The 25,065-nt window shown below is 47.4% G+C and overlaps 1 protein-coding gene across 5 annotated transcripts in view; it reads right to left on the bottom strand.

Moving 5' to 3' along the window:
- The window catches only part of TRPV4 (transient receptor potential cation channel, subfamily V, member 4), a 64,314-nt gene that overhangs the window by 23,844 nt on the left and 15,405 nt on the right, over nucleotides 1-25,065 (bottom strand). Inside the window, exons 4-10 of one of the 5 annotated variants that reach the window (XM_006870441.1) lie at nucleotides 22,059-22,064; nucleotides 17,279-17,665; nucleotides 13,171-13,343; nucleotides 8,256-8,408; nucleotides 7,255-7,395; nucleotides 5,649-5,947; nucleotides 3,369-3,548 (exon numbers count right to left, since the gene is read on the bottom strand). In XM_006870441.1, coding sequence (XP_006870503.1) covers nucleotides 3,369-3,548; nucleotides 5,649-5,947; nucleotides 7,255-7,395; nucleotides 8,256-8,408; nucleotides 13,171-13,343; nucleotides 17,279-17,664 — 1,332 coding nt within the window. In that variant the 5' untranslated portion in view covers nucleotide 17,665; nucleotides 22,059-22,064. Of the gene's footprint in view, nucleotides 1-3,368; nucleotides 3,549-5,648; nucleotides 5,948-7,254; nucleotides 7,396-8,255; nucleotides 8,409-13,170; nucleotides 13,344-17,278; nucleotides 17,666-22,058; nucleotides 22,065-25,065 lie in introns of those variants that run through there. The other 4 variants (XM_006870442.1, XM_006870443.1, XM_006870444.1 and 1 more) reach the window with 4 other exon arrangements.

Genomic DNA, 25,065 nt, shown 5'->3' on the forward strand with positions numbered 1-25,065 from the left:
GCAAAGGCTTTCGATTGTGTGGATCATGACAAGCTATGAACAACATTGAGAAGTATGCGTATTCCAGAACACTTAACTGTACTTCTGAGGAATCTGTACCTGGACCAAGAGGCAGTTGTTCGAACAGAGCATGGGAACACTGAGTGTTTTAAAATTGGGAAAGGTGTGAGACAGGGTTGTGTTCTTTCACCATTCTTGTTCAATATGTATGCTGAGCAAATAATATGAGAAGCTGGGTTCTAGGAAGGAAAACGTGGCGTGAGGAATGGAGGAAGACTTATTAACAACCTGAGATATGCAGTGATACAACCAGCATGAATAGCAAAGTTCAAAAAAAAAAAAAGGAAAACAACAAATGAGGGTGTTGAGGGACTAGGGCCCTCCTATACTGCTGGTGGGACCACTGTGGAAAACAGTATGGTGTTTTCCCCAAAAGCTGGAAATAGAAATACCATGTGACCCAGCAATCCCTTTACTTGGTCTATAAGCTCAAGAAATAAGAGCTGTAACATGAATAGATATGTGCATTGCACATATTCACAATGGCAAAAGGATGCAGACAGCCTAAACTTCCATAACAGAAGAATGATTCGACAAACTCTGGTACATACACATAATGGAATATTATGCTATGTTGAAGAATACAGATCAATCTGCAAAACACCTCACAACATGGATGAACCTGGAAGACATTATGCTGAGTGACAGCAATCGATCACAAAAGGACAAATACTGTGTGAGACCACTGTTGTAATAAGTTAAGAAAAGGTTTTCTTGATAAAAGAAGCATTCTATGATGATTACAGGGAAGGAGAAAGAGGAGGAGAAATTATTCATGGGCTAGAGGGTAGGCACATGCTAACAAAGTGTTCGTTGTTATGTGCCGTTGAGTTGGTTCTGGCCCATAGCAACCCTTTTAGGGTTTCCGAGGAGTGGCTGGTGAGCTTGAACCACCAACCTTGAGGTTCAAAATGACTTTCCAGTCCAGTGCATTAACCCACAGTGCCACACCAGGACTCTGCAAGGTGACAGGGCAGGCAATATACATCAAGAAGAAGACTGGCAAAGGTGGTGGGAGGCAGAGGGAGGAATGCAGTAGTTCAAATAATATTAACTGTTGGGACAGGGAGGGGATTGCAATCATATAATGAAGCAAAATATATGATTTTCTGAATGTAAAACTGATGATCCGCTCTGTAAACTATCACTTAATTCACAATAAAAAGTTAGAAAAGTATGTGTATATTCCCTAAAGCCTTCTTAAAACCAAATAATCAGTTCACTTATTTAGTAAACAATGTCTGCCTTAAATATAGTGCTCATTTATGAACTCTCTCTATGGGATCAAAATTATAAGAGCAACTCAAAAGATTAGATAAGAACCTTGGGGAGTAGTGAATTTCTGCTACTGGGGGAAGGACAATTCAGAGAAGGAAGTGACAATGGTTGAACAGCTTGAAGAATATCATTAATGTCACTGAATTGGACTTGTAGAAATTGTTGCAATGGTGTGTGGTTTGCCGTGAATCTTTTCAAAAAACAAAAGATGTAGAATTAGGCAATTAGGCAGATATGCTAAACTTCCTTTCACTTCTGATCTAAATCAAGTTGGTCACTAATTTCAAAGAGGAAGAAAGTGAGGCTCAGAAAGGAAAGCAAACACACTCAGTCAGGAAGCCGCAGAGCAGAGCTGGAAGGGAGGCTGCCTGTCCCCAGTTTCCAGCTCTTTTGACCCCATGTGTACATCAGCCTACCCCTCTAAGGACTAGTTTCTTCACAGCCATGGATTTGTGCAATGATGTAGCCATAAAGATGTTATTGTCATATGGTTTCTCATAGTTAAAGGCAGAAAGAAAGTCAAATGACCATCAATAGAGGAACAATTCCTTAGGATATGTTTACATGTACAAGCAGTGAGATATTACAGAAAATACTTAATGGCATGGAACGATGTTCATAGAACACTGCTAAGTGGAAAAAAGAGCTTCTCAAGCTTCATACAATGTTTACTAATGATAACAGTAGGATATATGGTAGCATAGTGGGTTACAAATTGGGCTGCTAACTGCAAGGTCAGCAGTTCGATTCTACCAGCTGCTCCACGGGAGAAAGATGAGACTTTCTGCTCCCATAAAGGTTTACAGCTTCCGAAATCCTATACAGGATCCCTGTGAGTTGGAACTGACCAGAAGTGAACCGGAACTGACTGGACAGTGCACAGACACCACCACCTATAACAGCTGACACATAAAGTTTACTCTGTGATTATTGTTAAGTGCCATCGAATCAGTACTGACTCCTAGTGACCCTGTATAGGGAGGACTTCCAAGGAGCAGCTGGTGGGTTTGAACTGCTGACCTTGTTGTTCACAGTCTACTACTGATCCTACAGCACCAACAGCTTGTTGTTGTTGTTGTTATGTGCCATAGAGTCGGTTCGGACTCATAGTGACCCTGTACAGGGTTTCCGAGGCTGTAAATCTTTATGGGAGCAGAAAGCCTCATCTTTCTGCCGTGGAACAGCTGGTAGTTTCAAACTTCTGACTGTGAGATTAGCAGCCCGATTCGTAATCACTACCCTACCAGAGCTCCTTTAGCTGGGTGCTCTAAAATCAACTCATTTAGCCCTCCCAACAACTCTATGCACTATCCTTATCCCTATGTTACAAATGAGGAGGCTGAGGTCCTAAGAGATTGAACTGCCTGTCCTGAGCAACATAGTATGTAAATTACAAAGCAAGAATCTGAACCCAGTTCTACTTGCCCCCAATGCCCTACTTCTTTATTTTTGTTAAAACTTCTTTATTATGGCAAATATATATATATAGAGAGAGAGAGCTCTGGTAGTGTAGTGGTTTGCTGTATATATCTTCAACAACAACATAGAATTAGGCAATTTTGCCCAGGAATGATACTTCACCCACCTACTTACTACAAGAATCCAAATTTCTGAACCCCAGGTAGATATTAATAATTGAGTCTTGAATGATCGCTTTCTATACAATTCCCTTGCAGACACTACCAATCAATTAGTTTGCACCAGAAATGCTAAACTTCCTACCACATCTGCTTTAAATCAAGTTGCCTGTGTGTACCACATTTTGGGTGGTCATCCATTGTCAGAGCATTTAGGATGTTCTACCTTGGGGTTAGCACTGCCATGAACACTGTCAAAGCCCTACTCTTAGCAGCCATGTTCATTCCCCACCATTGCCAAATGCTGTTCCAGGCACTTGGATGACAGCTTTCTCTGCACTCAGCCCATTGATTCACCACTTTGGGCCACAGAGGACTGCACCACTGGCCCCAGGGGTCCTGTTCCTAATGGCATGCAATCCCTCCCTGGGTCCCACCTGCTCTGATGCCCACCTCAATCTTGCTGTTGTACACCAGGATCTCCAGTACGGAGGCCTCTTCTCCACAAGTGTCCAGGGAGGAGAGGTCGTAGAGTGAGGAATACACTGGCCCATAGGCCCAGTCCTTGAACTTGCGAGATAGGTGTCGAGTGTCCTCATCTGTCACCTCCCGCCGGATGATATGCTGAAAGATCTGCCCAAGATGAAGAAGAGTCAGGGGCTGTGGATATGGGACACCCACTGTGGGTCCCCAGGGCATGGGCACATTGGCATCCCACCCTATGGCATCTCCCCAAAGAACAAAACAGAAATCAGGAAGAAATGTTTACTGAGCACCTACTATTCGCCAGACCCTTTCCTCATGTTGTCTTGTTTAATTCTGACGCTTATTACCTTGGTTTATAGATGAACAAATGGATATTCCGAGAGATGGAAGGTGTTACCTAAGACCACACACTAGTCAAGTGAAGCTAGACTCTGAACCCAAATAAGTCTTAATTATCTTAATCAAGATCTTTATTTAATTAATATAGCAGTGGATCGATTTCATTGTTGTTAGCTGCCGTTGAGTCAATTCTGACTCATAGTGACTTATGTAACAGAGGAGAACATCCCCATAGGAGCTTCTTATCTGTAATCTTTACAGGAGGAGCTTTGGTAGCGTAGCGGTTATGAATCGGATTGTGAACCTCAGGGTCAGCAGTTTGAAACTACCAACTGTTCCGCGAGGAAAAGATGAGGCTTTCTGTTCCTGTAAAGATTTACAGCCTCGGAAACCCTGTACAGGGCTGCTATGAGTTGAACAACTCCACAGCACATAACCACCACCATCTTTGGCTTCGAAGTGCTACTGTAGGACAAGAACTACTCATCTCAAAGATGGTGGTTCAAACCCACTAACTGCTTCTCAGAAACCCTATACAGAGTCACTATGAGTCAGAAACGTCTCAACAGCACTTCACAACAACAACCATCTTTGACTTATGGGGCCTGTGGGTTAGGCATTGGACTGCTAACCACAAGGTCAGCAGTTCAAACCCACCAGCTGTTCTCTGCGAGAGAAAGAGAAGGTTGTCTGCTCCCATAAAGATACAGTCTCAGCATTGACTCCATGGCAATGGATTTTATCTTTGGCTTGGGGGTATCTTGGTGGCACAGTGGCTTAAGCATCGGGCTACTAACCCAAATTATGTTGGTTCAAACCCACCAGCTGTTCCACAGGAGAAAGAGGAGGCCCGTCTGCTTCTGTAAAGATTTAGTTTCAAAAATCCTATGGAACAGTCCTACTCTGTCCTATAGGCTTACCATCAGTTGGAATCGATTGACAGCAATTTATTTGTGTATGTGTATTTGTATTTTTAATCTTTGGCTTACATATAGGGAAACTGAGGTGCAGAGTGGGCAAAGCCAGCATTCAAACCCAGGCCCTTTGCACTGCCTCAGGGTCCTGGTATAATTACAATCTGTCATTTTTGTTGTATGTTTTAGGTCATACAAACTGCTATTGTGTAGTGAGCCAATCTTGAGCTCTTAATTATGAGTTTTACATGGGTCACCTCATGAACTCACTACATCACTATATGACAGGGTACTATTATGATCCCCATTTTATAGATGAAGAAACTGGAACAGTGAGTTGCTTGAGGTTATATACTGGACAGTGGCTAGGTCTTGGACCCAGGGATGAGCTTGACCCCAGGGAACACTGGAGACACCTGGCTGTCAAAACTGGAGGAGGGGTACTATTGGCACCTAGTGGGTCAAAGCCAAGGATGCTGTTCAATGTCCTACAGTGCACAGGATGGCCCTATGACAAAGGATTAGCCAGCTGTAAGTGTCATAGTACTGAGGCTGAGAAACCCTGCTCTATGCCCACACTGTGATGCCCAGAGTCAGGAAGGAACCAGCATGAACAAGGACCCTGATAGTGGGGTGTATAGGAGTACTAACAGTCTGGATCCCTGGACTCAGTTTGATGTCAGTGGCTTGTCCTGGCTGCTTGAGGGAGAGGTGAGCATACAATGGGGTAAAATGAGGGGAGGGGCTCCAGGATTAAGTTGAATAGGTTAGTTGGATAAGAGGGAGCCACAGCAAGTTCTTGAGCTGGGACATCTATCTTCACACTGGGGTTGGCATAATGGGACATGGGTGTGTTTATTAATAATAATGAATGACAGCAACAGCCTGTCCTCCCTTATGTCCTCCCATAAAGATTATGTGCTCTGTGTGTGTGTGTGTAAAGAGGTAAGAGTAGGTGGTCAGCTGTGTCCTGCCTCCCGAGTCCTGCGCTTACCCCGATCTTGCCAGTCTTGGCGGCCATCATGAGGGGTGACAGGCTGTCATTGTTGAGCACGGCCTCCAGGTTGCTGTCGGGGAAAAGGCGGGCACATTTGAGCAGCAGCAAGTCGTACATCTTGGTAACGAACTTTGTGTTCTCGCGGGTGTTGTCGGCAATGGCCACCAGTGCGTGCAGCACAGTGTTGCCGCGGGAGTCCTGCCGCCGCATGTCCGCCTTCTTGTGGGGATTCTCTGTCAGGTAGTTGACGATGTGGGGCTGGTTGGTGCAGGCAGCCAGAGACAGGGGCAGTTCACCTGTGGGCCAGGTGGATGGGAGTGGTCAGTGTAGGCCCCCACCAACCACAGGTGGGCTCTGTCTGTGTACATCATTTCTGTGGGTGATGGGGGTGATTATTTGAGGGTAATTATTTGGGGGCATGGCCATGGTATTTGGGGGTTGTGAGGGCCGGAGGAATCCATGGTTAATGTATACAGTGAACACACTTGGGTGTTAACCCAAAGCTTAACCCAGAGGTGATTTGGAAGAAAGGTCTGGCAATCTACTTCTGAACTGAAAACCCTATAGAGCAGGTAAGAATGACCACACAGCTCAAAGGATGTCATCGATGTTACTGAATTGTAGTTATAAATTGTTCAATTTGTGTGCATTTTATTGTATATATTTTCAACAAAATACATTATTTAAAAAATAACTTCACCCAGAAAAAAAAACTCTAACTGATCTAGCCAGATTTCTACCATACGTTTCCAGATCTCCTGTTTTTACCCTTCTAACCCCCACCTTCCCTCAGTTACCTCCAAGGTCCTATTCCACCTGCTCTTATATCCAATTAGAATTGTGGTTAAAGACTGCTAGATTGTTTACCCTTCCACACAATAATGCAGACCAGCACCTTGGAAGCCATGCTGAAGTTAACAGAGCCTCAAGGTAGAAAGGGTGGAAATTAAAAAACTACAAAGAACTATATAAGCTGGAAAAACAAAACAAAAACCACCCTATGTCCCAGCTCTACTCGCACACACAAGGGGTCACCAGGGGTCAGCCTTGACTTGACAGAAGGTGGTGGTAGGTGGGTGGCGGGACTAGATATTCACCATGGTGGAGTTTCAGGTTAGTTTGTCCCTGGGTCCCACACAACTATGTGAGTGTGGGTAGCCATGATCCAATAGTTCAGTGGTCCAGCTGTAAGGGCAGGGCAGTGATTGGGGCTGGACCTGGCCATCTGACAGCCTGCCCCTAGGTAACTGGATTGCAGAATGCACATAGCAAGGTGCCAAGGACACATCAGTTCTGCCTCACTTTCACTCTGGGTTTTCATGAGCCCATTGTATAGATGGAGAAGCTGAGGCTCAGGGAGGTGAGGTGCCACACTGGCAGTCTCATGGCTGGTAAGGAGCAGGGGGTCTTTTGGACCCACAGCTCTGACTCCCAGCTCTCCCCTTACAGCATAAACCCAGGCAGCAAAACAGAAACTTCATTGGGGAGAGGGGGTCTGGGGTCTGGGCCCATGGCCAATGCAAGTAGGTGCTTGGGGAATTGTCAGAGCTGCAGACATCAGCCTGTACTCTCTATCCTCCATCCCCTTCATGCTCCTCCTCACCAAAGTAGAAGTAGCCACCCTCATCCTTGGGTTGAAAGAAGCGTCCCCTGGCCTGGGCGTGGACATCGGCCCCTTGAGCCACGAGGAGCTCCACGTAGTGTTTGCAGCGGCGCTCAATGGCAATGTGCAGAGCCGTCTGACCTGCAGAGGACGGAAGGGCAGTTACCCCAGTGAAGACCCTACCAGGTCACTATTGAGTCCATTCTGGTTCACAGCGCCCCCTGGTGTGCACAGTAGAACTGCTCCATAGGGTTTTCTGTGACCACGCTTCTGACACGCCAACCTTTCAGTAGTTGGAAGCTCAAGCATTTGCACCCCCAGGTTTAGGGGAACAGAACGTGGACATAGAGGTGGGAACTGCAGGCTAGAGCCTCAGCCAACCCAACCATGGGGGCATCAAACAGCCTCCAATGTGCTCTCTGAGGCCTAGATCTGTTGCATGGGGTATTGAAATTCTTGGCTTGAAGGACATCAACGAGAGACATTGCAAATGTGGGGACCTTCAGATCCCACTTGTTCAATGGTAGTGGCAATGACGGTACCCTGGTGTCACAAAAGTTTGTACCCTGAATATGAACCTCATGGACTTTGAAGCTTAATATCAAAGAATCAAATCCAATTCCAATTCACAGCATCTCAGAATTTACAGCTGGGAAGGGAGCCTGGGATTGGGACTCCCTTGTCTCTTAGAGCCACCGACTCACAGACTCACTATCAGGGAGTCCTAGAGTCTCCCAACCATAGCATCTTAGGTCCCCAGTTCCAAGAACATTGGTTACTAAGCTCACTATAGCTCAGAAGCTTGGAAGCTTGAATTCTGAGTCAGCATAATGAGGTTGGAGTGCGAGTTGTTTCTCTTCCCTTACTTCATTCATTCAATAGCCAGTTCTGGGTTACATGCAGGCGTTTGAGATGAATATCAGCGCTCTCTGGGCCAGACACACCAGTAGGGTGCCCCTGCCACCCCCGCCACCACCATGTCCCACCCAGCCAAGCCCCACCTCGATAGTAGACATCCCGGAAGGGCGAGTTGATGAACTCGCGCATGTTGCCAGTGCGTTCAGCAATATCCAAGAGCAGGGGGATGGTGTCGTTGCGACCGTTGCTCAGGTTCAGCAGGGCCTTGGGCAGGCAGGTCTTTCCCGTGGATGGCTCTGGGGGCAGGGACATGAGGGATGAGCCACTGCTCGTTCACAGCCTCTGGACTGCTGAGCAGAAGGGGACAGAACCCTGGCTAAAGAGTCAGGGACCCTGAGAGCTGGTCCTGGTTCTCACCTCTTTTTTGAGCCTCAGTTTCCCCATCTGCCCATTGCTGATGTTTACCCCCTCTCGTTGCTTCACATAGGACTATCAGGATCAAATAAACCCATGGGGTGGAGAGCTACAGCCTATATAGATCAATACTTACCAAAGCCTGTTCTGGTGAATATTTTTTATTGTTATATATATGGGGGTGGGTTCCGACTCATAGTGACTCTGTATAACGTTTCTGAGGCTGTAAATCTTTACAGAGGCAGAAAGCTTCTTCTTTCTTCCAGGGAGTACCTGGTGGACTCAAACTGTTGACCTGAGATTAGCAGCCCAACATGTAACCCACTAGGCTACCAGGGAATCCCTGTGATATACATAACATAAAATTTTAACTAGTTTATATGTATATAATTCAGTGGCACTAATTACATCCACAATGCTATACAACCACCACCACTATTTACAAGAGTAAGTCACAATGTAATTACACAGGTCCTCAGGTGGAAAAGTGGTCTGTGCTTCTTTACGGAATCCTGGTGTGGTACGCTATGTTTAAGATCTTGACTACTAGGTCAGTTTGAACCACAATGTCAGCAGTTCAAACTCACCAGCTGCTCCTCGGAAACCCTATACTGGGTCACTATGAGTTGGAACCGACTCTACAGCACTTAACAACAACACCTACACTAAGAAGTCCTAGTGTGGCACTGTAGGATCAGCACTAGACTGTTAACCACAAGGTCAGCGATTCAAACCTACCAGTCACTCCTTGGAAACTCTATACAGGGTCACTATGAGTTGGCACTGACTCGACAGCACTTAACAACAACAAAAGCTTACCTAAGCCCTGGACTGCTAACCACATGTCAGAGGTTCATACTCATCAGCTGCTCCTCGGAAACTCTATACGGGGTCTCTCTGCATCAGAGACAGCAGTTAACAAAAACTAACCTAAAAGTGAGCGGTTCAACACCATCCAGCGGCCCCACAGGAAAAAGGCCTGGGTGATCTGCTTCCATAAATGAGTCAAGAAAACCCTGTGGAGCACTGGGGGTCACCATGAGCCAGAATCAACTCCATGACAGAGAGTTTGGTTTTTTGGTTATATCTGAGGAATAACCATTTCTCTAGGCCCATGAATCAGAGGACAGAACTTGCAAGATTCATAGTGACCTGAATCCCAGTCCCAGCCTTCCCAGGAGTGGGGCTGATACTTGGACAAACCTCCTTTCCCTCTCCCCTTGGCACCCAGTCCAGAGTGGTCACCAAACAATTGCCTCCACTTTTCCATTTGTATCATGGGACGGCTGTCCCAATTCCGGCCAAGGCTTCAGGGAAAGTGGTCCTGCCTTGGTAGCCTCGATGTGCTAATTGTTTTGTAATTGCCTTCCAGGCAACTCTTAATTTGGATCTCTTGGTCTTTCCCTCTTCAAACCCACCTTCAGCTCTTATACAGACCCTTCTCCAAGGATGGTGTCTTGGGCATGCATGTCCTTGCCCTCCCCTTCTCTCCCCACATCCAAACTCCCAGCATGTTCTCTTGACTTTACATCCTATGAGGATTGGGGCAGGGAGGGTTCAAAAAGTTCATGGGAAAATTCTATAGTCTTTTCACCCCATTTTTCCACAAAGTTTTTGAAGCCCCCTCATATTTCTTCAATCCATCCACTACTGTCCACCTCCACTGCCACCACCCTGGTCCAGACTGCAGCTGTGATCACTGTGAGCCACAGGACCATTTGCACATGCTGTCCCTGGGCTCCTTTTTCTCCCAGTTAACTATAACTCATTTCTGTCCAGGTCAAATTCTCATCGTATGGGCACTCATGGTGGTTTGTGATTATGTGAATGTCTCTGTGATTGCTTGATCCTTGTGCAATTAGAGAGCAGGGTCACTATGCCTACACATACACACACACATACACAGTCTCTCTCTCTCTCTCTCTCTCTCTCTCTCTCACTGAGCACACACAGTACCTGACATCTTAATGAACATTCAATGAAGGGACAAGTTAAGCACCAGAGAGAATTCCAAACCACACATGACCCAAAGTGGCTTGTGTTGGGGTGTGGATGTCTGGCTTTGGGTCTCCACACCCCAAGACCTATGGGCTATAGTGGGATGGAGGTAGGGATTGTCAGTCTGAACTTTGAGATGAGATGCCTGGAACCCAGAGATGAGGAAAGCTCAGTTCTAGGGCCTGACCACCAGGGGGCGAAGTGGCTTTTCCAAGAGGGGCCGCTGGAGTGAGGGGCGGTGTCCTAATGTCAAAATGGAGGTTGTCTAACTTTGTGGGGAGTGGTGGCTGGCCACAGGCTTCCCAAAGAATCAAATAAATTCATGAGCCTCTAGTCAGAAAAACATTCAGGGACAAATCCAGGTTTTGTTGGGACCTGACACTTGTACATTTTGGGGGAACTTTATGAAAAACACAGCATTTTGAATATAAAATTAGGTCTACAGCCTCAGTAGGGACCAGAGCAAGTATAGGGGATGGGGGTAGGGTTTGAAGCTTAATTAGTGTTGTAAGTTTCCTGGTAAATCCCCTCCACTCTGTTATCAGTAGCTGCTCTCCAGTCAGCTCTAAATTCATGGGACCCCCCTACAAACATACAAAATAAGACTGAATCATTTTGAGACATCATTTTCAGTGACTAATTTCCTAGTATAGTGTGGACACTCAGCTGAAACCTGCTCAGCATTGTAACAACACCCAAGTCTCCACTGACAATTGGGTGGTATCTTTGCATGTAGTTTCAGCAGAGCGTCTACACACACATCTAGGGGCTCTAAGAGTCCTGAACTCCAAAATCCAGAAGTTGCCCCACTGCTCCCTGAAACCACAGGGACCATTGTCCCCATCCCACAGGTGTTTGCCCTCCCCCGCCCAGAAGCTCTCTCCCCACCACCTCTGCCTGATGAACTCAGGGGCACGAAGAGAGTCTCTCTGTTGTTGTTAAGAGCTGTTGAGTTGGTTTCAACTCATACGACCCTGTTTCTGAGGAGCAGCTGGTAGGTTTGAATCACCAAGTTCCCAGTCAGCAGTCCAATGCTTATCCTACAGCGCCACACCAGGACTCCAAGAGGAGCTCTCTAGCCAGGCTCAAATGTGAGTTCTTTCCAAACACGCTCAGTCACTAAGATACTCTGATAGAGTCTATTCCTCATGACTTTAAATTGCGTCCCAAATGAGGTCATACTTTCTGGCCAGAGAACATGAATGAATATTTTCTCTGAATCCTGTAATGAATGACCATGATGTTGTATTGTATTGTTTTGGTGCTTAAATAATCCATTTGATAAAAGTATACATGAAAAATAAACCGCAGACTGGGTCACCCTGTTTGCGTATTTAAAGTACCTGAAGTTTGCAAAAAGAAAAAGGAGGGGAGAGGCTTTTCCCACAGTGAAGGGACTCCTGGTGTGGCACTATAGGATAAGCACTGGACTGCGAACCACAAGGTCAGCAGTTCACACTCACCAGCTGCTCCTTGGACACCCTATACAGTGTTGCTATGAGTCAGAACCAACTCAACAGTACTAACAACAATCAACAGTGAAAACAAAGGCTCCCTGGTGGCACAGTGGTTACATGTTGGGCTGCTAACCACAAGATCAACAGTTCAAAACCACCAGCTGCTTCATGGGAGACAGGTGAGGCTTTCTCCTCCTGTAAAGATTTATTGGTGTTGTTAAGTGTCATGGAGTCATTTCCAACTCACAGTGACCCTGTATAGGGTTTCTGAGGAGCAGCTGGCAAGTTTGAACTGCCAACCTTGCAGTCCAGTGCTTATCCTACAGCACCACACCAGGACTCCTCATTAAGATTTACAGACTCGGAAACCCTATACAGGGTCGCTATGAGTTGGAATCGACTCCATGGTCAAGTACCACCACCACCACCACAGTGAAAACAAAAAGGCCTCTCGCGGCCTTGGAGAGACTTCCAAGGTCAGAACTGCGGATCTCAGCTGGCCTTCCTGTCGGTACCACAGTTCTTAACTTTCCACATTGACTGGGGGCTCATTCATTAGCTACGGTCTGCCTGGTAACCTGGCTGACTTTGGTTGAGGAGCTCACCAGCCAAGCTCCCCAGGTTAGGTCTGAGGCAGGCAAGGTGTTGGTGCCCTGAGGTGGGTATTTTAAGTCTGGACAGGCTGAAGGGCGAAGAGACAATAGTAGTGGGACTTCAGCCTAGAGAAGGTGGTCTTAAGGCCAGGATATTAAGGGACTAGGGCAGGGTGAGGCAGAGACCAGGAAAGGAAAGCAGGAATCCCAGATGCCTTGCCACCACCACCCAAGAACTCCCCTCATAGGGAGAGCAGGGGCTCCCAAGGCCCCAGGACCACTCTTATTCCCCAGTCATTAGGTGAGGAAATTGAGGTTCAAAAGGCCAAGGAACTCCTTGGAGCCCACATACCCCTCCTAAAGAGATGGAAGAGAGAGTCTAATACTCTAACCATAGAAAAAGTGAATGAATGAGTGGCGGTAGCTGAGGCCCAGAGAGGTTAAGCAACATAGACAAGGACACACAGGATAAGATTCTCTATCAAGTGCTCTTTTGGTCCAAGGAAAGATGCAAAGGTGCGGGGAGAGGGCTCCAATGCCAGGCTTCCCCAGCCTCCTGCCAGCCCACCCGCTCTATACCCTCCTGGGCGGCTCACCCCGGAATTCCTCGTCAGTCAGGCGCTTCTTGTGGGTCAACAAGAAGGGGAGCAGCCCATCCAGGTCAGCAGTGGAGCCCCGGGACACGATGTCAAAGAGGATGGGCCGGTTGAAGACTTTGAGAATAGGAGGTGGTTGGGGCGCTGGAGCTTTGGGGCTCTGTGGCTGCTTCCTGGAGGGGTGAAGAGGCAGAGTGAAGGAAGGGCTCACCCTTGACCAGGCCACCCATCCACCCCTGGTCTTAGGGGCTATGGAATGAGGGAACAACTAAATGCCTAGAGAGAAGGAAGATATGGAAGGAAGGGACAGCTGGAGATACTAAGGAATGATTTATCCAACAAACTCCACCTAAAACCTACGCTGCTGGGTAGAGACAGAGGCAGAAACACATAAGCTACCCCACCCACCCACCTGCTCATTTGTCATGTATTGAGCACCAACTATCAGCCAAACAGACAATGAGAAAAAAGGGGGCATATCCAATGAAACTATAAAACATCTCATTCATTCACACATTGATTCATCCAACAACCGAGTCAAAAGAGAACATGCACATCGGTCTGGGACATTTTATTAAACTCAGAATTACTGAGTACTATTGAGCACCTGCTGTGTACCACAGAGCCTGTATGCACGTGGGAGCAATGCTGAGCTACAGAGGCAGGTAGAGGAAGGACACAAGGAAAAAAGGGTAGAGCAGGGGAAGAAAGAAAGAAAGGGGAAGAAAAAGAAAAGCCATTGCCATTGAATCTATTCTGACTCATGGTGACCACGTGTGTCCCAGCTAGAACTGTTCCATAGTTGGGTTTTCTTGGCTGTCACCTTTATGGATATAGATCACCAGGCTTTTCTTTCGCAGCACCGCTAGGGGGATTAGAATCCCCAGCTTTACAGTGAGCAGGCCAGTACAAACCACTTGTGTCATTCAGGGCCCTCAGGATAGAGAAAGAAGAAGAAGGAAATCATGCCAGGAGGAAAAAGGCTTGGAGACTCCTCATTCAGTCCCTTAACACCGTAGCTGGCACTATTCTGTGCTAGGTTCGGAAAATGGGACCAAGGACATGAGGAGAGCAGGAATCTGCTCCTTCGTGCTCGTCACTCGGCCCAGGCCTAGAACACAGAGCAGCACAATAAGAATCTGTTAAATAAATGGCGTTCGTTGCTGGGGAGTCGACTCTGACTCACGGCAGTCCCCAGGGTTTTCAATACTGTGGCCTCTTTGGAAGCAGGTCTGTCTTCCTTGGACCCTCTGGGTGGGTTCAAACCACCAAACTCTCTACCAGTAGTCAAGTGTTGGACAGTTTGTACCACCTAGGGATGCCTGTAAAATGAATAGGATAGAGGAAAGGAGGAAGACAGGGCGGGAGGGAGAAAAGGGCAGACCATGCAGCAGACGCAGGGCCTGAGAGAGAAGCAGGCTTCAGTCCAGAAGGTTGAGGACAGCAGATACTCGCCTTCCTCTGCTTTAGCCTCAGACTCCACCTCAGGGGCACCAGTGAAGGGGTCTTAGTGGGGAGCTGATGCTCTTCCACAAACAGGGTCAACCTCTAGGAGGCCATCTGAGCAGCCCCAATTTTACCTGCTCCTGAACTTTGCATCATGAGCCATGAAATGAAGTAAAAAAGAACACCTGTTCCCACCTTCCACTCCCTCCACCTCCACCCACCTCCCATCCTCCCACTTCACTGAGGAGGGCCTTTGGAGTCTCTGGGGACCTCAGTAGAGCAGCCAAGAAATTCCTTCAAGGTCCATCTGGAGTGCCTGGGGTGGAGGTAGAGTGAGAGCTAGAAAATGTGGGTCTGAGAGTGGAGGAGGGGGGTTCCCAACATCACCTAGGAGGGCCTAGGCACAGAGAGAGGTGGGCAGTGGGCACTTTGCTGGCCTGGCTTCAGTTTTCTCCTTTGAGCAAAGGTTGCTGGTAGTCTGGGTTCCTTGGACACATGGAGCCCTCGTCAACACTCCTCATTGTGTGGCTGCCCCTTCTTATCCTAAAGTGTTGGGCTTAAGTGTCAGCCCCTCCAGGAAGCCCTCCTGGACTATACCTTTCCTGCATCAGCCTCTCTCCCTTATCTCAGCACCTACTCTTCCTCAAATGTGTGTATGTACTACTCTGAAGAAGCCACATGAACAGTACCTTGTCTGCCCACCTTGGGAGCCTCAGGCATACAAAAAGTGCTCAATAAACATGAATGAAATGAATCAATGATTCGATGCATCAAGAAAATGGACCACTCCTGACTAGGCAAGCACAGAGAAGGTGGACAGGCTTCATCCAACAGCATGGCACCAGCAGGGGGCAGAAGAGGGCCAGGCAACAACAGGACCTCAACCCCACCTCCACACACACACAGGGGGTTGTGGGGAGCAGTCAAGGAGAAGGGCTGGTTTCCAAGGCTGTCAACTTTGAGCACAGCAAGGCAGGAACCTAGACAGGGTCACACTCTAAACTAGTTCAGCATGACAGCTGGAGGTTACTATGAGACCATGAACCCCACCCCTAAATTACCTCTGGACTTTCTCAAGGGCTGGGAAAGGGAACTCAATCCCACAAAGCAGATAGTGCACAGGCCAGAGATACCAGGGTCATTCTGGATCCCAAGCCCTATGGGGCTAGGTTTACATAAAGCCACATAAATCACATGCAGATCCAGGCAAATGCCTAGGAAGTCTGGAGGATCCTTGTTATTGAGGGGGCCACACCTTGCGACCCTACCCAGGGCTTCTCTCCACTTTCTTCTTCTTGCATAGGAGAGAAAGGGTTAATGCCTTGGGGCTTCCAGCTCTGCCCAAGCCCCAGGAAAGCCATGGGATGAAAATGATCTTGGAGAAGACCCAGGGAGGGCAGCTGGGTGACAGACAGAAAGAGAAGGTGGGTAGATAGATAGATGGATGAATAGATAGGCAAATGGATGAAATGATTAGGGAGTGAATGAATGAATGAGTCAGAGGTTAAGCAAGTAAAGAAGTGAATGAACAAACAGATGGACAGAGAACTGGGCAAATGAATTGGGTTCTAAAAATATGGATGGGTGGGTAGATGGGCAGGTGGTACAGGTGATTAAATGCAAGAAGGAAAGAAAAGAGATTAGAGATTAAATGAATGAATGATGACTAGACTAGTTGGATAATAACTTGCCAGCTGAATGAACAGGAACAGGTTGGTGGAGGATGAGGGGATGTTGGGATGAAGGGATGATGGATGAATGAAAAGTTGGTTGTATGAGGGGATGGGTGGACAGAAAGACAATAAATTATGGGTAGATGCATAGATGTATATTTGAAGAAGTGAATGATGAATGGCTGGAAAGACTGGTGGGCAGATTGGTAGGTAGATGAATAGATGAGTAAATAATGGACAGATGGATGGATGAGTATAAATGAGTACATAATGGATGGATAGAAGATTGATATATGGGTAGATGATGGAAACATGTTGGTTGGATGGATGGACAGATGAATGGATGAACAGGTGAAATGGGGAGGTAGATAGATAGGTGAGTGAATAAGCAGATGGATGAACTGCTAGATGAGTAAATGGTTGTACAAATGAGCTGGTTGTACCACAGAGAACAAGTATATAGGAAGATAGATAGATGGATAGTGATTGGATAGATGAATGAGCAGATAGTAATGGATAGATGAAAAATTGATTGTATGGATGGACAGAGATGATGACTAGACGGACAGATGAGAGAAAGACAAGCAGACAAATGAGTTGGTGTATGAATAAGCAGATGAATGGTTGTATAAGTGGATGGATGGAAGGATGAATGAACAACAGAGAGCCAAGCATAGGAGTATGGACAGATGAAGAGACAAATGTGTGAGACACTGGACAGAAGGATGATGAATGGACAGATGGATGTATGAACAAGCAGACAAATGAGTAGATGGATGGGTGGGTGGCTGGGTGGATGGATGGATGGATGGATGGATGGATGGATGGATGGATGGATGGATGGATGGATGGATGGATGGACGGGTGGGTGGGTGAGTGAGTGAGCAGATGGATGCATGTATGGATGGATGGATGGATGGATGGACGGACGGATAGATGGGGGCACTGATGAGGAGGAGACCACTGACCAAGCAGCCAGCAATACTCACTCCATGACCTTCCTCCTCCACCTCTTGTTGTCGCTGGGGTGGTGACGATAGGTGCCGTAGTCAAAGAGCGAGTCCATGGGTGCCTTCTTGGGTCCAGGCACCACCGAAGACTCATAAAGGGTGGACTCCAGCAGGTCAATGGGGTTGGGTACACCCTTTCGAAAGGCACCCTGGAACTTCATGCGCAGGTTCGGCCGCCCATCACCTGGACCAGGGGGACGAATGGCATCAGCTGTTAAAATTGAGGAGGAGCCATCCTCCCCCTCAAACAGATTGGCCAGTGAGGAAAGAGGGAAGGCCTCCCCGCCAGGGGTGCCACTCTCATCCCCAGGGGGCTCGGCTGCCTCCCCAGGTCCGGTGCGGGGACTGTCGCTGGTATCTGCCATGCTGGCCTGTCTTGCTGCTCGACCTGCAAGAGAGCAAGAGGGAAGTCAGGCGGAGCCCCCTCCCACGTGGGCAAACAGAACTGCCGCCAGTGGCTTCAAAGCCCCCGTTGTAATGACAGGGGTGCAGAGTGGCCACTCCCAGATGTGGTCAGCCGCCAGCCCCAGGCAAACCCTGAAACAGGAGCCTCTTTGAGGGACCTGATTAGGCGGCCTCTGGTCCAGCTTCCGTGGGCACTGACTGGAAGAAGCAGGTCCGTGGAGATACACTGGAACTCCAAACCTGGAACCTTGGCTCGCCTGCTGACCAAGCAAGGCAGCTTCAAAGCCCACGGAGCAGGGTTTGAATTCAGGCTCCTCGTGTAGCAAATACATGGCATTGGGCAAGTTGAGGTTTCATAGCCTCAGGTTCCTCATCTGTACAATGGGTGTCTGAGTTCATAGGGAGAATATACATTCTTATTGTTCTTGTGGTTAAGTGTCGCTGAGTGGGTTCCATCTCATAGAGACCCTCTAGAGGGTTTCTAAGGAGCAGCTGGTGAGTTTGACCTGCTGACCCTGAGGTTCAAACTGACTTTGCGGTCCAGTGCTTATCCTACAGCGCCACACCAGGACTTATAGGAAGCACCTGGTGTGGCACTGTGGGTGAATACACCAGACTGCAAAGCCGTTTGAACTACAAGGTCGACAGTTCAAACTCACCAGCTGCTCCTCGGAAACCCAGTATAGGGTTGCTATGGGTCATAATCGACTCGACAGCACTCAACAACAACATTAAAACACAACCACAAGGCAGTGCTGGCTCAGTGGTAAAGTCTCTCAACTTAGCCAATGCACCACATGCAGCCACTACCTGTCTGTCACAGGAGGCTTGTGTGGTGCTGTGAAGTTGAACAGATTTCAGTGGCACCTCCAGATTAAGACAGACCAGGAAGAAATGCCTGAAAATCTACTTCCAAAGATCAGCCAACAAAAACCCTATCACCCACAAAGGTCAGATCCGTTACCTGTCACGGGAGGGCACACAACCCAGCAGCATCCTGTTTCACTGGGCATGAGGTCAGCAACAGCTTACAACAAACCACAACATGAAGAGTGTGTTCACAGGTGCTTCACAAGCATTTTCTTGGTTCAGCAGATGCCAAGGAAATGCTTGTGAAGCACCTGTGAACCACTGGTCCGCAATTTCCTCATCTAGCTACATCATTATGAGCCCATTGTACAGAAAAAGAAACTGAGGCCCAAGACTTAAGTTAACCTCTCCCAGTGCACAAACTCGGCTCCCCAGTGCAAAGTGCCGATCTCTCCCTGCCCTTCTTTGCCTGGTTGTTTTGTCCCAGTTCAGCTGCCCCTTCCTCTAGGCACCCCTCTCTAGTCCTTCCTCCCTCACCCCAAGCCTCTCTCCTTGGAGGCTTTATCCCATTTATCCACAGAAACAGTTAATTGCCAGCTGAGGTGCTGGGAGGAGAGAAGACCTGTTCACCCCTGAAACCCCCTTCCCTGTCCCATAAGGATGCCAGACAAATGGACAACCTTATGACAAAGATATCATTTGCTCCCATTTCTCAAAACTGGAAACGAGGTTCAAGAGGGCCGTGGTGCAGCTTATAGGGAGTAGAGCCGGGACTTGAATCCAGGTCTCTGGCTCCCCAGACCCTTGTGGAAAGGAGAGGTACAACAAGGCCCTGCTGGCTACCCACTAGTGCCCCTAACCTGTGGGCACATGCTGGGTGGGCAGTGGGATTGGGCACCAAGAGCAAATTTCCTGGAATTCATTCTGGAATTCAGTGTTCCACCATGCGGTCGGGGATGAAAAGGGCTCCCTTGTATGTCTCTCTCTCTTCACACAACACATACGCAGAGGAATAAATCAAGACTGGTTTCCACCTTGTCTGTTCTGAGGCTGCCAGAATGAAAGGCTGGGGCCAGAGGGGTGGGGGCACCACAAGAGGCCACCAAACTCAGCAGGGGCTGCAAAGGGAGCGGTCAGCAGGTCACACTCCTGCCAGGGGCTGGCTCCCCTCCAGATACTAGTGGGAAGGAGGCCTGGACTTTGAATTCATGCAGGCCTGGACTCTGATCCCAACGCGGCTATTCATACGTTGTGTGGCCTCATCTGTGAAATGGGTACGACTGTAGCAGCTTCTTGATAGGGTGGCAAGTCCAGTGCTGCCCCTGGGCTTCAAATGTTATTGTTTGTTGTTAGTTGCCATTGAGTTGGTTCTGACTCATAATGACCCTATATAGGGTTTCCAAGGCTGTAAATCTTGATGGGAATAGAAAGTCTCATCTTTCTCCTGATGGGTTTGAACTTCCAACCTTGTGGTTAGCAGTCCAGTGCTTATCCTACAGCACTACCCATGCTCCTGGGGTTCAAATGGGGGCTGTTGATTAGGACAATCAAAGTGGGGTTAGGAGCCCAGGTTTTGATTCAGGCAGCCCCAGTTCCTGTCTTGAACCTGGTCATTAACAGCTGTGTGACCTTGGCAAGTCACTCTTCCTTTCTGGGCCTCACTCTTCCCACCTGTAAGACCAGGTGACTGTACCTCTTCTCAGGTACAGAACCAGCCCCTGTCAGGAGCCCAGGAGAGGAAGCCTGGGTCTCGGTCTCATTGCAGTCGCATGCACACCCATTTGTTTCAGCCTTTGTTCTGCAGTAATGGGGAGGGAACATGTTGAGGCAGGTGGGGTTGCACAGCCGTGTCAACCTCATTGAGGACCCTGGTGACGGGGGATGAGGAGATACTGGCACATCCTCTTTGCTATCAACAAAAACCAAAACTGCCAAACCAGCTGGAGTCCTGGTGTGGCGCTGTGAGCTAATGCGTCAGACTGCAAAGTCATTTGAACTGCAAGGTCGGTGGTTCAAGCTCACCAGCTGCTCCTTGGAAATCCTACACAGGGTCAGAATGGGTCAGAATCGACTCAACGGAACACCACCACCACCACCACCACCAAACCAGTTGTCGTCCAGTGAACCCTGACTCATGGTGCCCCGTGTATGTCAGAGTAGAACGTGTACCATGAGGTTTTCAATGACTGATGTCTTTTGAAAATGTATCACCAAACCTTTCATCCGAAGTGCAGTGGTGAGTTTGAACTGTCAACCTTTAGGTTGTGGTCTAGTGCCATCCAAGGACTGCTCTCTGCTGTCAACACGCCTAATTACCATGCCCCTCACCACACACCCAGTAGGTACTGTTATATTTCCCATTTTACAGATGAGGACTCAGAGAGGTTAAGAGACTTGTCTGAGGCCACACAGTGGATTAGAGATGGAACCAGGATTCAAACCAAGACAGTCAGAGGCAAAGCCCAGGATACCCTAATCCCTCAGTGTACTGAGTACCACGTACCTCACTTGATCCCCTTACAATACCTCCTTCAAGCTTCACAAAAGATAAGAATTATTACTATTAGCCCATTCACCTCTCTCTAGTTTTCTTACCTGTAGAATGAGATTGCAAGAACCACTCCTACCTCATAGAACTCTTAGACCTAATAAGCACTTAATAAATGATGCTTATTTGGAGTTCTGGTGTGGCACTGTGGATTAATGCGCTGGACTGCAAAGTCAGTTTGAACCACAAGGTCAGCAGTTCAAGCTCAATGGAAACCTTATACAGGGTCACTGTGGATCAGAACCAACTCGACGGCACTTAACAAGGATGATAATTCAACAGTGTCATATTTAATCATCATCATTTTTATAGGGCTCCAGCTTACCTGTCCTCCCCACTCCCCTTCCTGTGATAATACTACAGCCTGGCATTTATGGAGTCCTGGTGTGGCACCATAGGATAAACATTGGACTGCTAACTGCAAGGCTAGTGGTTCAAACTCACCAGCCACTTCTCAGAAACCTAATACAGGATCACAATGAGTCAGAACCGACTTGGCATTTATAGCCACATCCAAATTCAACAAACCCCTCTCAAATCTAAAACTCTCCTTCATTAAATCCACCCTGGGATCTAGTAAAGAAAGCTGGGTGCCCTCCCCCAATTTTTTTTCTGACATTGGCATGCTAACCCATTTGCACCACCTGTAGTTTTCTGTTAAGTGCTGTGGAGTCATTTCTGACTCACAGTGACCCTGTATAGGGTCTATAAGGAGTGGCTGGTGAGTTTGGGCAGCTGAGTTTTTGGTTAGCAGTACAGTGCTTATTCTACAGTGCCATACTAGGACTCCTTGCACTGCTCTCATTTGATAGCTGAAAATACTGAGGCTCCAAGAGGTCACCAGGGGGGTGAATGGCCTTGAACAACTTCTAACCCAGTGATCCTTCTATACCACACCTTCTAGGAATGTGTACACAGGCACATATACATGCATGTACACACACAAACACAAACACACGGCAGCTCCACTAATCTGTAGCCATTTCCTCCCCAAACCCTGCCCTCTTCTTTGTGGCAGGGGAAAGAGTTCACTCCCTGTTCTAATTTGCCCTGAAGACTGTTATTACACATTCCAAACTGATGCCAGACTTTGGAGTAAAGGAGGGGGCAGGGGCGACAGAGGCTGCGAGTCTGGGAGAGGATCAGTGTGTGTTTCGCCTGCATGTGAATGTTGTGTGTATGTGTGTGCGCACGCCTGCACAGGCACTTCCTGCTGTGAGCAGGGCATCATCATGCTTTACCTGTCCATGTGGACTCACTGATACCTCCCACCTGGGGAACGTCTGTGCAGCGCGCAGCACCCAGCTGGCCCCAGCATGCCAGTGGGGGTGCAATCATGGCCACCAGTCTGAGAGCACCTCCATGCACATGTGTGAGCACACCCATGCATTGATGCCTTCACAACTCTGTTAATCAACAGCAGCAGTTTCCAAACATTTGCTTTAAGCATCCAAACTCTTTCTTGAATACACCTTCTCCTCACTTATCAACCATCTCATTATCTGACATTTCAAATTTACAATACTAAAAATCTACCATCTATTTTGCATATTAATAAGATCTGGTGGTAATGAATGCCAAGGTGCTAGGCAAGAGGAATGCTGGCTATGATGGTTAAGGTTAGGTGTCAACTTGGCTGGACCCTGAGTCTCAGTTTGGTAGTTAAGTAATGATGTCATTTAGAAGTTATGTAATGATATAATTTGGCAGGTATATAAGGCTGTAATTATCTTCCATTTTGTGATCTGATGCAGCCATCCTCCATTTCCATATAGCATCGATCTCACATAATGCCCTTGTCTTTGGCACCTCACGATGTGGATGAGTGAGGAGAGGATGTGTATGCACCAAATGGTAGTCCACTCACAGATGGCAGGCTAGGTGGGCAGGTGGGGGAGGGTCCGAATCTCAGCGTCCAAAAGCAGGATTGGAAACCACTCATCTGTGTATCTGCTCAACAAATAGTTACGGAGCCCTAGGGTTGGAATATCATCAGTTAAAACAAAGTCAGGGCCAGACTGTAGAACAGACCATCAATTGCTCATATGCAAGTTCAGGCTGAAACTGAAGAAAATTAAACAAGTCCACAAGAGCCAAAATACGACCTTGAACATATCCCAGCTGAATTTAGAGATCATCTGAAGAACAGATTTGATGCATTAGACACTAAAGGCCAAAGACCAGAAGAGCTATGGGATGATATCAAGAACATCATATAGGAAAAAAAGCAAAAGGTCATTAAGAAGACAAGAAAAGGCTTAAAAAAGATACCCATACTAAAAGGGAAAAAAACTTTGTTGGTTATCAAGGGGGAGGGTAGAGAAGGGACAGTAGAGCAGAGGGTAGGGGATAGACACATCATAGTTCCGATGTTGGGGAGGGCAATACACAAGAAGGAGGAGGGGAATGGTGGAATGGAAGAACAAGGTAGATAGAAGAACACTGAAGCATGTTTGCATGGGCTAAACAGGACAGAGATAAATAGTGATATATGCTCAGAATAAAAGAAAGAAAGAAATAAGACAAGAGAGAAAAAAAAGACCAAAATGGATGTAAGAAGAGACTCTGAAACTCACTCATTGCTAAAGCAAATGGAAGAAATGAGGAGGTAAAAGAGCTGAACAGAAAATTTCCAAGGTCAGCTCGAGAAGACAAAGTCAAATATTATAATGAAATGAGCAAAGACTTGGAGTTAGAAAACCAAAAGAGAAGAACAGGCTCAGCATTTCTCAACCTGAGGAAACTGAAGAAAAACTTCAAGCCTTGCCCTGCAATTTTGAAGGATTCTATAGGCAAATGGAGCCCTGGTGTGGCGCTGTGGGCTAATGCGTCAGACTGCAAAGTCATTTGAACTGCAAGATTGGTGGTTCAAGCTCACCAGCTGATCCTCAGAAACGCTATACAGGGTCACTATGGATCGGAAACGACTCGACGGCACTTCATAACAACAACAACATGGGCAAAATATTGAATGCTGCAAAATGCATCAAAAGAAGATGGAAGGAATATACAGAATCACTGAACCAAAAAGAAGTGGTTGGTGATCAACCATTTCAAGAGGTAGCATATGATCAATAGTCAATGATACTGAAGGAAAAAGTCCAAGGTGCAGTGAAGGCATTCGCAAAGAACAAGACACTGGGAATTAATGGAATACAATTTGAAATCTTTTAGAAATCGGATGCAGCCCTGGAGACACTCACTCATCTAAGCCAAGAAATTTGGAAGACAGATACCTGGCCAACATGTTGTTGTTGTTGTTGTTGTTGTCAGGTGCCATTGAGTCGGAACCGACTCATAGCGACCCCATGCACAGCAGAACGAAACAATGTCCGATCCTGGGCCAACCTAACTACCGCCGCCACACTTGAGTCCATTAATGATGCCACCTGGCTGATCCATCTCGTTGGGGGTCTTCCTCTTTTTCTCTGACCCTCCACCCTACCCAGCATGACATCCTTCTTCAGCGATTGTTTCCTCCGGACAATATGTCCAAAGTAGGAGAGACGAAGCTTAGCCATCCTGGCCTCCAAGGAGCACTGTGGCTGCACTTCTTCCAAAACAGATCTATTGGTTCCTTTGGCAGTCCATGGCACTTTCAGTACTCTCCTCCAACACCACAACTCAAAGGCATCAATTCTTCTACGATCCTCCTTATTCACTGTCCAGCTTTCGCATCCATATGAGACAGATACCTGGCCAACATATTTGTGCTCATTCCAAAAAGAGGTGGCCCAATGGAATATGGAAATCATTGGACAATATAATTAATATCACAAGCAAGCAAAATTTTGTTGAAGCTTTGTGGAGTATGGGGCCTTAGGTGGAACTCTGAGCCCCTCCCAGAACCTTCTGAGGTGGGACATTCCCACTTGAAAAGGCATGCACACCAACCCAGAATAGCTAGAAGAACACAAAGAACTTTTTAGACAGAAAGACAAGCAGAAAAAAAGCAGACTATTTGGATGTTAGAATATCAAGCAAGCTGTTTACCTTAGAGCCA

The sequence above is a fragment of the Chrysochloris asiatica genome, unplaced genomic scaffold (genome assembly GCF_000296735.1).
Source record: "Chrysochloris asiatica unplaced genomic scaffold, ChrAsi1.0 scaffold00142, whole genome shotgun sequence".
Taxonomy (NCBI): Eukaryota; Metazoa; Chordata; class Mammalia; order Afrosoricida; family Chrysochloridae; genus Chrysochloris; species Chrysochloris asiatica.